At 38.1% G+C, this 14700-nt stretch overlaps 1 protein-coding gene across 4 annotated transcripts; it reads left to right on the forward strand.

Annotated features, from left to right (window-relative positions):
- The first annotated feature begins 546 nt into the window (after positions 1-546).
- On the forward strand, positions 547-14700 carry LOC128255490 (CDK5 and ABL1 enzyme substrate 1). Of its 4 annotated transcripts, none has more exons than XM_052985128.1 (9): positions 547-986; positions 1987-3183; positions 11154-11537; positions 11934-12060; positions 12126-12274; positions 12896-12928; positions 13204-13321; positions 13393-13586; positions 13978-14700. In XM_052985128.1, the coding sequence occupies exons 2-9, from the start codon at positions 2351-2353 to the stop codon at positions 14321-14323; spliced, it is 2184 nt and encodes a 727-aa protein (XP_052841088.1). In that variant the 5' UTR covers positions 547-986; positions 1987-2350; the 3' UTR covers positions 14324-14700. The 4 variants fall into 4 exon arrangements, with proteins under 4 accessions (XP_052841088.1, XP_052841089.1, XP_052841091.1 ...); XM_052985129.1 differs by having other exon boundaries at positions 13402-13586; XM_052985131.1 differs by lacking the exon at positions 12896-12928 and having other exon boundaries at positions 548-986; positions 13402-13586.

The following is a 14700-nucleotide window of genomic DNA, read 5'->3' on the forward strand; positions in this document are numbered from 1 at the left end:
ACTAGAAAAATACCAATTTTGATTGGTTTTATATTAAGTAAAAATTAATAATCTTGGAAATAATTTGGGTATCCCCGAGTCGACTTAATCTCTGAATTGATGTAAGTTAAGCAGAAACATACTGAAATTCAGTCAGCTGTGCCATACAAAAATAAATAAATAAAAACTTTTATAACAAATTGTTTATATATTTTCAAAAAGTTTTTTATCTCATAATTGCTTATAATTTGTTTAAAAAGTGGTTAAACATTACTGAATTAAATATATTAACATTCGAGTGACAAAGAAATCGGAGTCATAGATAGAATGATGAAATTAAATATAGTTTAGTCTCTCATTGCTACAGTTACAATTGTTATTTGTGTATAATAGTGCAGAGGCTTAAATTTTTGAAATTTTAAATCTATTTAATGCATTTATTTTATTAAAATTAATTTTATTTTATGAATATTACATAGGAAAACTATTTATGAAGGTTATTTTTCTGGAACACCACATTGGTATTTTTGATTCCCGTTAAACTGGTATTTTTCCCCTTGCGCGTTTCCCAACACTGGCCTCAGTTTGTGAATTTTGTGGAAGCCCGTCTGCTGATGTTTTCGTCGCTGCGACCGATAATTTGATTTTCATACCGTTTGCGTATTTCGCACAGTTCAGTTACCGCGCTAATAAATTCGCAAAAAAACGTCTCAAGCCGATCGTTTTTAAAGTTTTCGTGAACACACTGCAGTTGGCCTGCATTTTGCATAATTTACGCAACGAAGGCAACTGCGTGAGTGCACACTCACACAGGCGCGCGAACGAGAGCGAAAGAGAGTGAGGAGCGCAGGCGAGTTGGCAGCCAAAGGCGAAAAATCAAAGTCTGTCGAAAATCCACTATAAATAGAACAAAATGACGCGCTTGAAACATTTCTTAGCATAGAACGACTATCAATCGACGAAAGATTAAAATAATACCCAACGACCGAGCAAAAAGAACCAAAGTGGTAAGTAAAAAAAACAAAAAAAAAAAAAACACGTCACACGCACTTGGCTCTAGTGTGTGTCCGTGTGGGTGGGGGTGTCATAAATATTTTTGCACACACTTGTTCCTGCATTGATTTTTTTCGGACATGTTCAAACTTGTGTGTGCCGCGTTCCAATTGGTCCAGCCAAATCCAATTAGGCTGGGCCCAAAGTAAAATCATCCCCGGAAAATCTATTTTCCTGCTTCAAAACAGCTGTTTCTCGCGGGTAGTGGAAAATTTTCCACGCACAGTTGTTTTGGAAGAAATTTTTCGGCACATTAGGCCCTTCCGATTTGGAGTAAACAGAAGAACAAGAGCAAGCGGAAAACCGCGTAGAGATTCATTGCCGGTTTTTGGCCGATTCTCTCTTTCTCTTTCACTCTCTTGGTTCTTGCCACCCAGCAAACTGACACACTGAGCCACCCAACAACAACGATTTTGTGCAGCTTTGAGCCGCATGCATGCAGCTTTTTTTTTTGCAGCCAGCGAGAAAGCTTTCTTTGTCTTTGGCAGCAAGGAGTTTTGCGATTTATGTATCCCGCTTGCCAAAATCACAGTGATAATATAAATTTCTTAAAAAAAAAAACCCTTATTCCCAATCCAAACAAATACGTGAAGTTTATAGTTTCTCTATTTAAATTTCTTACACTACCAAAAAGTAGAATTGGTAAAATCTAAACAAAAAGTTAATGTTATTAAAAAAAAAGGTATATATAAAAAAATGTTAATAAAAAATAAACACTTGAAATACAATTCAAAATCAAGTTTAGCTTCTCGAAGAATACAAATACAAAATTTATATCTTACATATTAGTAAGACTGTAAACCACCATATCTCCTTAGCAACACATCGCACCTCAGCGTATGTTACAAAAATACCCTGCCAAAGCTTCACTTGGCCAAAACAGCTTTCCTGATGCCTTATATCGCCGCACTTATTGATTCAATTCCTCTCTTTTATTCTTACTTCTACTTGCAGCCAAACCAACGCAACGTCGCATTAACGCTAGTGAATAAAAATAAAAATAAATAATAAAATCCATTTGTTTTTTCCCGCAATTAGAAGTGCTTTTAATCTGTCACCATGTCGCGTTCAAGTAGTTTGTTTTTTAGTTTGTCTGCTAAGTTAGAGACTAAAAAACTTAATTGATCAGATCAAAGAAAGTTAAAATACAAATAACGGAAAACCGTTTGTGAAAAATCGCAAAGTTCGTTTTAGAAAAGTGCAACATCACATTCCCGCACAGTATATATATATATAGGTATAGCAACCAGGGACTTGACCCACGCCCACACCACCCACTTCGGTTAATCTCGCTTGGTAATTAAGGGTTAATCGCCTAATGGCAAGTTCGCTCAACAAGACGAGACACAGGCGCAGACTGGCTGCGATCTCGTTCCTATCGAATATCTCGTTAGATGGCACCCATCGGGACACCAAATTCGGCGCAACATTCGGCAGCAGCCTGCTCTGCAACCAGAATAAGAACCCATCCTCGCTGGGACTCGGCTCAGGGGGCTTTCATCCGCACTATCAGCAGCACCACCATCAGCGCAGCCACTCGGCGACGCACCACAATCACCAGAAGCGGCACCAACCGCAGCAGCAACACTCGCAGCAGCAACAGCAGCAGCACCAGCAGCACCAACATACTCAACAGCAGCAGCAACATCAGCAGCAGAATGGAGTCCTCTGTTCACCGCTCCTCTGCAGCGCCGATGTCCACATGGGCATCGATGGCGGGATCGGGATCGGTATGGGATTGGAGGACTGCACCACTGGTGCCAGCGATGGGGACGGGCATTTTAGTGAAGCTGAAAATATGGGTCAATACCTGATGAACGTCCTGCCGGCCGCCGACCACAATCGCAGCAGCGTTGTGCCGGCCGAGAGACGCAACATAAAGCGCCCGACCTCGTCGGGTCGACAGAGCCAAAACCACCAGGTACCGGGCAGTGGCAATATGAGCATTAAGCTCCAGCAGCAGCAGCAGCAGCAAAAGTTGCAGCAGCAACAGCGGCAGGCACGGGGTTGCACCGCCGGCAGCGGAGGATCGGGTGCCGAGAGCGGCAGCGATTCCGACAGCGTCAAGATACCGCTCAAGGTGTCCAATCTGGGCAGCGGCGGTGGCGTCGCCGGGGGAGCGGGCAGCAAGCTATTGCCCCTAAGGGAACGGTAAGTCATCCAAAAACGTTATCAACACACATATTTGCTTTTTATTGCTCTATACCAAAAACGCTCGTATTAAAGGTGTTAAATCTTTTTGAAACTATACTGTTTTCTTATCAGTGTTTTTATAAACAGTTGCTAAATACATCACACGCATAAAGTTTGGACTCTGGCTAAGAAAACCCTAACATTTAGGTGCTCACAAAACGCATGCATTCATGCATGAAAAGTTATGAAGGTCTTGAAGTTATTTGTGTTTGCCTCTTTCGCTTTAAAGACATTGTCAATTGTTTTAAAAAAAGGTTATACTGCGGCCAAAAATTTTTGATTCGAATTTGAACTTTAAAGCTGTTTAGCTTGATAAACTCTATGTAAATAAAAAAAATATTTATAATTTTTGATTTTTAAAAATAAAATCGATTTCTATAACAAATAGTTTGTTCAATTAAAAAATCTATTTTTAAACACTTACAAAAATTTATAACAAATTACACTTTAATGAGAAAATAGTTTTCGCCAAAAAAAAAGAAATCATTTCAAGATAATACATTAAGACTGGTTAATAAACTATCCTTTAAAAGAAATGTTAAAATATTCTGAACGTATCTGAGCTAAATTTATTGCCAAGCATATTTCTAAAACTGACACTAATTTTTTATTATTCACTTCTAAAAAAACAGATTTATGGGAGAAGATTGACAAGTGACGTCAAGTGGACAGTTTTTTCCAACACGTTTTCCAATACTTCGGAAACCTGTGGGGGAAATTCTGTTGATATTCGGTTGCTCTTTGTTGATTTATAAATATTTTCTGGCAATGAAAAATGAATCATTTCGCTTAATCACTGAACTTTTGTTCAGTTCAATTAAGCTGTCGTCATAATTGGCATCGATTTTCCTTTGCCACTCCTCCTCGGTTTGTTAATTAAAATTTCCGCTTAAGTTGGCGTTAGCCAATTGACACTTATTCTCTAATTTGCTTACAAAAGGCTCAGCTTGATCAAAATACCGCGAAAACAAAACAAGCAAAACACAATGATCCCCACGGCAGCTGGGCGGTCGGAAATCAGAAAATTATTTATAAATTTTAATTTGTGAAATGTGAATATTTTCAAGAGCATTTTTCCAATTGTGACGTAGTTTCGCTGAGGGGATTTGCACGTTTTCAACGCCTTATGGTGCACAATTAGGGGACTGTTGCTGGTCCACTTGGTGCTAAATATACCCCTAAAATATATAAACTTTGGTTGAGCTAAGGCTGGGGGGTGAGAATCGGCTTCATTCATCGACGTGTGCCGGCTCAATTAACGTAAATTAGAGAGCGTGCCCAGCAAAAAGCTGTGCAAACAATTGTTTAAATTGAATTGCATGTTGAGAGGCGCCGGCGGCATTCGTTTAATTTGGAGCTTTTGTTAGTGGCGCGGTTTTGTCACGCATTTAAACGACCTGTCAGCTGTGAATCATAGCTATTATCTAGGTTCGAGCATAAACACGCAATAATTACGCAATGCAAAAAATGCGAACGCCAATGAATCGCTCGTAAATCGCTCGCGAAACGCTCGTAATCCTCCTTGAACTTCCGCCCCCCTCTTTTTGGCCTTTCTTTGTCTTTCTCCGAGCATAGCTAAAATGCATCCCCGAGCTTTCACTTCCAATGCCAGAGACAAGTTTCGTTGAACTCGTCCGCTGCGCTTTGACAAACTGACCTTGTTTCTGCAGCTTTGCAGTCGCGCTCCGATGGCGTTTCGGTATTTCTGCCTAGCGTTTTCGGTTTCTTTCGCGTGGTGCCGCCACTCAACTGGTGGCTAACCCGTTTTCGGGGTCTGGGGACTTATTGTCATCGGTCCCGGGTGGTACATTTACATACTTACATACTTAGGCACACGTCGTTGGCGCCAAGCCAATTGGCTTGTCAGCGACCTGTCAGTGCCATTTGCTGGGGCAAATCATTTTACCGGGGGCATTTGTTTTGGTTAGTTTGGTAATTACTAGTAATAAAGACTCAAGAAGCCAAAGATATCAATAATATTGAATATTTGTTGTTTCCAAATCAAATTTACAAGTCGATTGTACACAAATTATATCCGATTTAAACATCAGTTTACTTAAGTCGAGGCCTGCAGAAATATTTTTTAGTGCCATCGTACACCATCAAAGCAAAATCGTCCTAAATTTGCATCTTCTTAGCGCTATAGGCTAGTACTTTGAAAAATGAACTAATAAAAATAGACAAAACAAACTTATAAAGGATAATTAAAAAAAAAAATTGTTCGATTTATTATATATTTAAAATTGTTTCATTTTTAAGTTAAATCCGAATAAATTTTAGTCTTTTATTAAAAAAAATTTATAGTCATGTCAATTGTTAGCGTTGACTCCATAAAATGAGGAAAAAATGGATTTTATTTCATTTTTTAAAAATTAATTCAACTAACTCAAAAACAAATCTTAATTTAATTGTGTTCACCTTATCGTAAGAGAAATGACTTGCGATTAGTTATATATGGCAGCCATAACCGATAAGATTATGTAGAAAAGATCTTGATATATAAACATATAGGGTAAATCAAGAGATCTAGCTTGGTCAAGATCATACCATTAAAGATTTAAAGCATTTGATAAGAAATCCCATTGACGTTAATAACAGTCAAAGAGATACCTGAATCACCTGTGATGAAAAAGTTTTGTAATAGTGTTTACTCTTTGTAATTGCAATGCCGTTTCTGATATATACCTACGGAGTCCAATTGTCGTGACTCAATAATTGAATAAAAAATTACAGAAACAGCAAACTTATTGCCACATCATCAAGAAGCAAAGTCTTTAAGAGCTTTGAAGAAATTCCTAAGTGCTCCAAAGTTGTCGTTGTTTTTAAGTGGACCCAAATAGATTTCTGTTTTTACCCACAAATATAGGGTTTCATTGTTATTTCCGCTCTGGAATGGGATAAAAATGTTGTTGATTGCAAAACTTGTTGAATCTGCAAATTGTTGCAAGGAAAAATATTGTGTTATTCGAAACACCCTCAGTTTTGGGTGTGGGAATCTTTGCAACAAAAAGCTGCGCAAGCTCAAAAACAAACTGCGTCGCAACTCGAAAACCAAAACAAACTACTTCGGTCCAGTTTTTGTTTTGAAACCTGAGCTACCTTGTGGAGTTAGCTGATGAATGGGCATGGAAGAGTGGAAAGCTAAATAAGCTGAAACTTTGCCAAAAACGTAAACAATTTTTTTTTGCCAAGCGCATAATTTGTGGGTTTCTTATTTTTCACTTCCTTCTTAAAGGTTGCGTCATGGCATTTGATATGATTTAAGGGAGGGGCCTCAACAGAGGACCTCCAGCCGGCAAAGGCAAAGCTTGGCATTGAACTTGAGCGGCCAGAGCTTTTGTTGCCTCATCCTGGCTCCCTTGTCCAATGTCAATGTCAATGTCGAGGCTGCAAACCTGTCCAAACCGAAAAGCCTCCCCAATCCCTTCATTTCACTCCACCAAACTGGGTAACCGTGAGGGCAGAGTTTTATGCAATCGACGACGTAATAAGAACCGGTTTCCCCCTCGTTCTTGTTTGTTTTCGTTTTATTCGCACTACTTGTGCGTATAAAGGGTTTCTAATCCTTGAAGCCTGAAAAAAATGTGCTCAAGGTCGTTTCTTGAAAGGGTTTATTTATGCAGCAGGGTGAGAAAATGTGTGTCAGTGGTGCAAAAAGCTTTAAATGCATAGCTCTAATGCAGTTGTCGATTGCAAGTTTACGCAATCCACCCTTATAACTCGTTTTTGTTTCAATTTACACAGAAAAAAATATGTTACAGCCTCAGAAACCTATTTTTCTATTACTTTAAATAAACTTTTAGCTAGAAAAAATGAAAGTAAATAAATAAAAAATAAATGAAAATTGATAATAAAGATATTAAATACAATTTTGAAATCAAATCTTTTTGTTTTCTGTTCATCTGGAAGCTCAGAAAAAATCCACAAAGACTGCCATAAAGCTCGCTGCCTGCCAAGAAATGAACGATAAGCTGAAAGATGACACAGACACGCCTAATCCATTTTGTAAATATATATTTAATGCAACGTCTTTGTTGACTATATTGCACAGACCTATCCAAAACAAAGACCCACGATATAGCTCTCAGTTCTTATCGGCTAAACTCAATGCTAATAACTGCGACTTATTATATTTAAATCGACACATGTTCAAACTCCACGTCAGACCATGTCACATTATTATGTTTTATCTGCTCGTTTCAGTGGCTTTTGCTTGGCTCGTTTATGACTTCCACTGTATTTGGCAGTAAAAGCGGTTAAAAGCGGATAAAATGGGTTCTCTCTTACAGGTTATTCAGTTATTTGTTGATTTCCACTTTTGCCAAAGTCGTTTTTTATACTCTGGACTTTAAAATGAAGAGTGTTGGCCGCAAAAAATCAAAGTAGTGGGATGAGGTAGACGTGAAAAATGATAAAATATTTTAATGCTCTGCAATAGTTTCATTAAAATGAAATATTCGCTTAAAAATATGGGCCAAAATCTTCTAGTTTTATTATTAACAACCAAGACTATTTTCTTTGTTTGTGCTTTTTATCGACAGCCTTCAATTGGACATGTAAATACACAATTTTTGCCTATTTGCTTTATGTAATTACTTTGGACTTGTGTAAACAAAAGTCGTTCGAGGTTTTTGCTAGTCCGATTACGCTGGCGTTTTTCGGCATTCCATTTTGCTCTGACTGTTTGTTTACAGCGCGGTTATTCTTTTGTTACGCCTTCCCTTCCTAACACGATTATTGTTATTGTTTGGCGTACCGCTTTCCACTGCTTCGATTGGATTGTTGTCGATTGTTGTGTTTGCACCTTATCTAGAACACCATTTCATTTCGAAATCAACTTTGGTTAGAGGTGAAAGGAGCTAAGATTGATTATAGTAGAACCAATTTGCGTCATTCCTCCGAAGCTTGCCAAAATAAAGTCTTGAAATTTAATCTTTTTGTTAATAAAACCAAGAAAATTATTAGCCAAAACCCACATGCAATAGTGCATCATATCAAATGTCTGATTGATTTTATTAAGCGGTTTAACAGCGATTAGCGTTAGCTTTTTCGAGCGACTCCAGGTTTGTTTTCCTAGAGTTTCCCTGCCGTTATGTTATATTTTTGTTTCACCAAACACGTTTTTATCTATTTAAAATTGTTTTTATGTGTTTCTTTCGATTTAACCAAGCTTTTCTGGTTAAAGCTTTTATCATGAGACCTGCACTTCAGCTCATAGGCACGTGATCTGGTCAAACAGAAACTTATATAAAAAACTTACTGCCATTAACATCTGTTTGCTTATAGCCAACTGATAACAGCAAAAACAACAAGCCAACGATGACAATAACAAAAGCGATTTCTGATAAAAGCGAAATTGACTCAGTTGATTTGATTGCTCTACGCTCACACACAAAAAGTACTTAAAAAGCGGAGAAAGGGGAGGCAAAGATAGCGCAATTAAAATATTTTATTTTCGATTTAGCTTTGGTCATGATTTATTTGCTCGCTCTCCTGTGCAGACGTGAAAAGTATATTTACCCAAGCTTTTAGTAGCAGTTTTTGGTCAATATTTGCATATTAAAATCAAAAAGATTTAATGTAGACGAAAGTCATATATTCAGATGTGTACAGCTGGGTTCCTCCCAGGTATATATTTTGGTTGCAAATTTGCTAAGCGATAAGGGGTTTTAAATTACACTTTAACTTAAACATTAAAAAGCTTCCTCACCTCACATTTAAATACAATTTTAAGGAATTTGATTAGCCAAAGAATGAATGTAGGGTCCTCTTAACATGGAAAATGTTATGTCAAATAGACTAACAAATATTAACATTTAATTCGAATTTCCATTAACTCATGCCCTTATTAAGCCAATTTGTTTTTTCTATTAAAAATTCTTTACCCTCGATCTTATTTTTATTAATATGGAAGTTACCTTTATATAAATACAGGTGTATAGTTTTTTAAATTAGTATAATCAGTATGGCAAAAATTTTCTGAAATCTATAAATAGGTCTGTTGCTTAACATTCTGTTCGTAAGCATGAAGTTTTACAGTACTGCAGTTTTTTGTTTGTTTTCCTTTATGTAAAACTGGATACACCCTTATAGATCTAAAATTCAAGAAATCTTTAATTAGAAATGCATGAAGTTTAATAGTATGTTACAAGTGGAATTTGGAAAGCAACGTTTTTAGATCTAAAAATACTCGCCATACTTTGAATAAGAGAAACATAAAATAAATCCCTTATTCCTCAACAATTCCAAATATTCTGAATTTTCGAATTCATCAAATCTATTGTTAGAATTTAAATATTGTTTGCTTTGGCCACAGGAGCGCAGCAATTCATAGATGGAATCTTCAAACAAAATAAAAAAAATTACTGAAATGGAAAAACTATCAAAAACCAGACTATAACACGCACACTTGCATAGACGTTTGAGGTGCACTGGTGGCCTATGTCTTCCCTCTCCCTCGCACACGCACTTTGCCCAATCTCTTATCAACGCACACAAAAACACACAAACTCATTAGCGAGTCAATAAGTTAGACGAACCAAAAACACAAAAGCAAACGCACAATAATAAATGTTTGCCCGGCCCTTTTCTTCCACAAACACACAAACGCACACACACATTTTGGAGTCATCCATCCCCACCACCCTCTCCTGTCTTCTTCTTCGTCTTCTTACATTTGTACGCATGTAAAACAAGAATTCCAGCTGGTTTTTCTGGGCGCCTGTTAATATGCTCCAACTAATTAACGGGTTATGACAGCCTAGGCGCCATCTCCATCATAATATTTTTTGGTACGAGGGTGGGGGTGGGGGTTCGAATGAAAAGCGAGCTGCACTTCATCCAACTAATTAACGCAGAATCGTCACCTCGAAGAATTTTAGGGGAGTTCGCTCCCACCACGCTCTTTCGACTGTGTAACCTCGACCTAGACCAATTATCCCAAGGTAATCGGCCAGGCGCACAGATGCCGTCAAGACGTCGACTTCGGTTGGCTAATTGACTTTCGTTGCGGCTGCCCTTCGGCATTGCACATGTGTGTGCGAGTGTTTTCGAGTGTGTTTGACTCTGTGTTTGATTTCCAAAAATACACCAGCGATAAGCGGGCGGGCTGCTTTAGATCGCCCTTAAAACGCATTAAGGAAAATCTTTGTAGGCCCGCTCCGGAGACTGTTTCTTTGTTTCTGCGGGCCTGTGAAAATATCGATCATTGCATGAGGGGTGTGACGATGGGCCCCTGCGGAGGAGACACTCTTTCTGAGATGCATGCTTTGTTCATAAACCCATAAAAATAGCTAATTTTAGCTATAAATATTAAAATAAGTATCAACGAACTAAAGCAAGAGATAAGAATAATTCCTATAAATAAAGCAATGGCAATTATAGAAAAAATAGTGATGGAGATAAGCGATTTTACACATTATCTAAAAAAACAATTTTCCTACTATTTAAAAAAAAATAAACAACAGTTTTTTAAGAAACACTAACAAAATAGGAGTTAAATAGGAAAATAAAGTCAATTAGAAGTTTTTTAGGTTGCATTGTTTTTATTTCTAATATATGGCCAAATTTTTTTTCGGTCTGAAAGGGTCTTTAATTATAACAAAACTAAAAAAAAAGAAAAAATTGTTTAAAAAATTATTTTTAAATTTACTAAAAACCAAATTGTTCGCACAGTTAGCTAAATTGCCACCACTAGTTTCTTTGCTGGCATTTGTCATTGAATTTATAAATACCAAAAAAAAAAAAAAGTATGTTTAAACAGCAACAATTTGGGGCGAAAAAAAACCGCCTTCAAGGTCCAGCCCAGCGCGATTTTGTATCGCTTTGCGCGCGTTTTTCACGCTACACGTATTGTTGAGCGCCTGTTGCTCCTTAGATCGCTACAATTCTAACCAATTTCTGAATCTCTTCTGCGCTTCTGTTTGCAGCACCTTCAGCAATGGGGCAAGCGATCAGAGTTTGCAGCCGGAGCGGAGAGCACGTTTAAATACCGCGCCGGGGATGCGGGCGGGCTCCAATTCGAGCATTGCCATGGGAGGCGGTCTGAAACGCACCTATGTTCTGAGTGGATCGAGTGTCAGCCACATCACCGACGACAGCAGCACGGAGAGTCTGACTCCGGCTGGCAACTATGCGGGCAGTTTCCGGAACAGCCTGAACAAGTCAGTCCAGATCAGCGATAGCCGGCGAGGTACCGCCGGCCAGGCATTGGGACTTGGCCAAGGACGAGACGAGCGGATGGTTCTGGTGTCGCGCAAGATCCCGTTCTTCATATTCTCATCACTGCCCTATTACAAGGGCAAGAATGGAAGGTGAGTGAAGACGAAAACATTTAAGATTCAAGCTTGTAACTTATTAAGCAAGAAAATAGATTTACCTACCATCATTAAAATTCTTAAAAGAAGAATAGTTTTGGGAACTTGTATTTAGAATTAATAAAATTAAAGATTTGGTTTAAAAAAAAGTACGTTTTATACATTGAAAAATGAAATCTAAATTTTAAGGGGAAAATAATAAATAAATTGCTTTCAATTGCGAATAAATTATTAATTATACACCAATAAAAAAAAACAGTTTTGGTTAATAAAATTATTAAATTATGTAAAATGCGTAAGTCAAGCTTATAGGAAAGACATTTTTTTTTTGTTGTACTGCACATCGTATTAAACAAATAAAGTAAGTACTAAAACATGTTTTTTCCATTTTAGAGCTGAATTCCGCAAGGAGGATCGACGTCGTCGAAATCCATCAACTTCACGTCCCCTGAGTTCCATTAATGATGCACCCTTTGATCCGTTTGATTTGTTGGGCATACAGAAGGCCGAAAGTGGTCAGGTAAGTCTATAAGTTTAAATAAATTAAAATTTAACCCAATAATGACAAACACATTTTCTACATAGGATATATCATATGGTCATCTGCTGATACCGTCGCGTCAGTACGAAAAGGAACGCAAAAAGCATGGCAATGCGTCGGCGAATCCTTCCCTCTTCGAGAATCAAATGGAGATCACTGGCACGGCGGCGCTCAAGAATCATGGCATTGCGAGGTTGGTGCCGGATTCCAGACTGCTACCCAATTTGGATCTTCTTTCGTATCATTTTTGTTAAACACATTCAATCAGCTCCATTTTGTCATGCCCATGATCCATTCATAACATTCATTAAGAGACATTTTGCATGGTTAGCCATACCGAACGATTACTGTATTAAACCCTTTGTCTGAGTGAAATGAAATTAACCAAGAAAGTAAAATCATCTTTAACAAAAAGATTGCACCACAATTTACAATTCCGAGTCCGATGTCTGTTTACATATAGCTTCTTTGTTAACTTCTCATATTACTTTGTAACTGAAGACTCTGACTTTAGCTCGTGCTGACAACCACTACAAAGCTGACCTAGCAAGACTTGCACATCTGACTCATGAAAAGTTGAGCGTGATGTTACCCAACCAATTATTATAAATTAACTAAAACTCAGCACAAATTCTGATTTTATATAATTCAAAAATCGTAAGATACCATTTATTGCTTGATAGGCTTGAATAAGCATTTATAGACTTTGTTTTGGTTCGGTAATAGTTGACCCAAAAAAAAAAAACAAACTTGATACATTATGTGGCATTAACTTTTGCTAATTCATTTAACGCTTTGCACTACTTCGTTTCAGCACAAAAACCATAACCAAACGTCAAGGCAAATGGTAAATTTTGAAAACAGCTAATATGACAAAAAATTTACAGGCAACCTTGCTATGGGACAAGTCAAACCTATCTATTCCATAGCCTGGTTGACTGCCAAAAGCTTTTAGACCACTAACCAATTTCACCTCCCCCACGTACACACGCCCAGCCACCCACTCTCACACACATCCAACGAACAAAGCTTCAACTAACCCAATCCTGCCTTCTCTCACGCTTTGCCTTAAGATGTATCTGCATTTTTGGGGATATTAAAATAGTGTCATTCAATTCGCAGGTGTTTCACGTATGAGAATAATAACCGCAATAGTGCGACAAGTCCGACCCCGGACTTAAAGTTGGATATGGATATAGAGAGCGTAATTCTGGGCGGAGATTCTACTCGTGGACAACTTGTAAGTTTTTTTTTTCTTCTTTTGCTGGAGGGGAATTTAATTATTATTAATATAATTATTATTAATCACAGAACCAACAGTACTCGGCCAGCATCTTGGACGACCCGGAATTGATTGCCGGAAAGCATAGGACTCTTCTGACCTTTACCTCCTACATGACCTCGGTCATTGACTATGTGCGTCCGTCGGATCTGAAGAAGGAGCTTAACGACAAGTTCCGCGAGAAGTTCCCCACCATCCAGCTCACGTTGAGCAAGCTGAGGAGGTAAGCTGCGTGATCTGAAGAACAAGGATTTTACTTTTAAAAGAATTTGTGCAGTCTTGATTTAAATTACATAAATGTTCTGTATGTATACATAATGAGAATGTTCAAATAACTGAAATAACTAAAATTCGTAATGAATGTCATTAAGTAATGTCATTACTCAAATAACTATATTGGTAATGAAAGCAATATCATTACGATTTAGTTATTTGAGTTATTTGAGTCGTGGTTAAGGTAATACAAAAACGGTGCTCAAAGTATTTTAAAAATGAAATATGAAATTTTGGCTATTAAGTCACATAATTGTAATCAAACTTGTACCGAACTGCATTCTTTAATTTTTGGATACCCTTAAAGAAGCTTTACTAATTTGTTTATTCTTCCCCAACAGCATTAAGAGAGAGATGCGCAGGATCAACAAACTGGACTCGCGTATCGATTTGGTGACCATTTCGCAGGCGTACGTATACTTCGAGAAGCTTATCCTGGCCAATCTGATCAACAAGAGCAACCGCAAGCTGTGCGCCGGCGCCTGTCTGCTGCTCAGCGCCAAGATGAACGACGTGAAGGGCGACGCCCTCAAGAGCCTGATCGAGAAGACGGAGAGCGTGTTCCGGCTGAATCGCAAGGAGCTGATCTCGTCGGAGTTTGCAGTTCTGGTGGCGCTGGAGTTCAGTCTGCATGTGAATCGGCACGAGGTCGTGCCGCACTATCAGCGGCTGCTCTACGAGTCCTAGGACTGGCCCAAGCGCTGCGCCGAGAAGAGTTTCCTGGCGGCAGCGCAGGCGGTTCAGCAGCTGTGCCGCAAGGGCAGTCGCAAGTAGGCGTTCGTACTTATAGCATACTTTCGGGGTGTTGGGTTTTCAATGATCATTATAATATTGCCTAGACTTAGGGCGTAGCTACTTAAGTTTTGCTAAAAAAAAAAAAGGTCACAAAAGAATAGACAAAACAAAGGAATGAATGGAAAAACAAAAAAAGTAACATATACGAGTGTCTCCTAAACATCCCCGTTTTCCCTGATTTTTAGACTCATAAGTGTTTATGTTTACATATATTTTCTTGGGTTTCTGTTATAGACATTTCAAAAATGAATAAACTAAAGTTAACCAAA

The sequence above is a fragment of the Drosophila gunungcola genome (assembly GCF_025200985.1).
Source record: "Drosophila gunungcola strain Sukarami chromosome 2R unlocalized genomic scaffold, Dgunungcola_SK_2 000011F, whole genome shotgun sequence".
Classification (NCBI taxonomy): Eukaryota; Metazoa; Arthropoda; class Insecta; order Diptera; family Drosophilidae; genus Drosophila; species Drosophila gunungcola.

Bases quoted from the DNA above. Each gene is read 5' to 3' on its own strand.
- LOC128255490 (XM_052985128.1), top strand. From the start codon at position 2,351: ATGGCAAGTTCGCTCAACAAGACGAGACACAGGCGCAGACTGGCTGCG. The intron at 12,275-12,895 runs GTTGGTGCCGGA...ACTTCGTTTCAG, and splicing joins AAGAATCATGGCATTGCGAG to CACAAAAACCATAACCAAAC. The intron at 12,929-13,203 runs GTAAATTTTGAA...TTCAATTCGCAG, and splicing joins ACCAAACGTCAAGGCAAATG to GTGTTTCACGTATGAGAATA.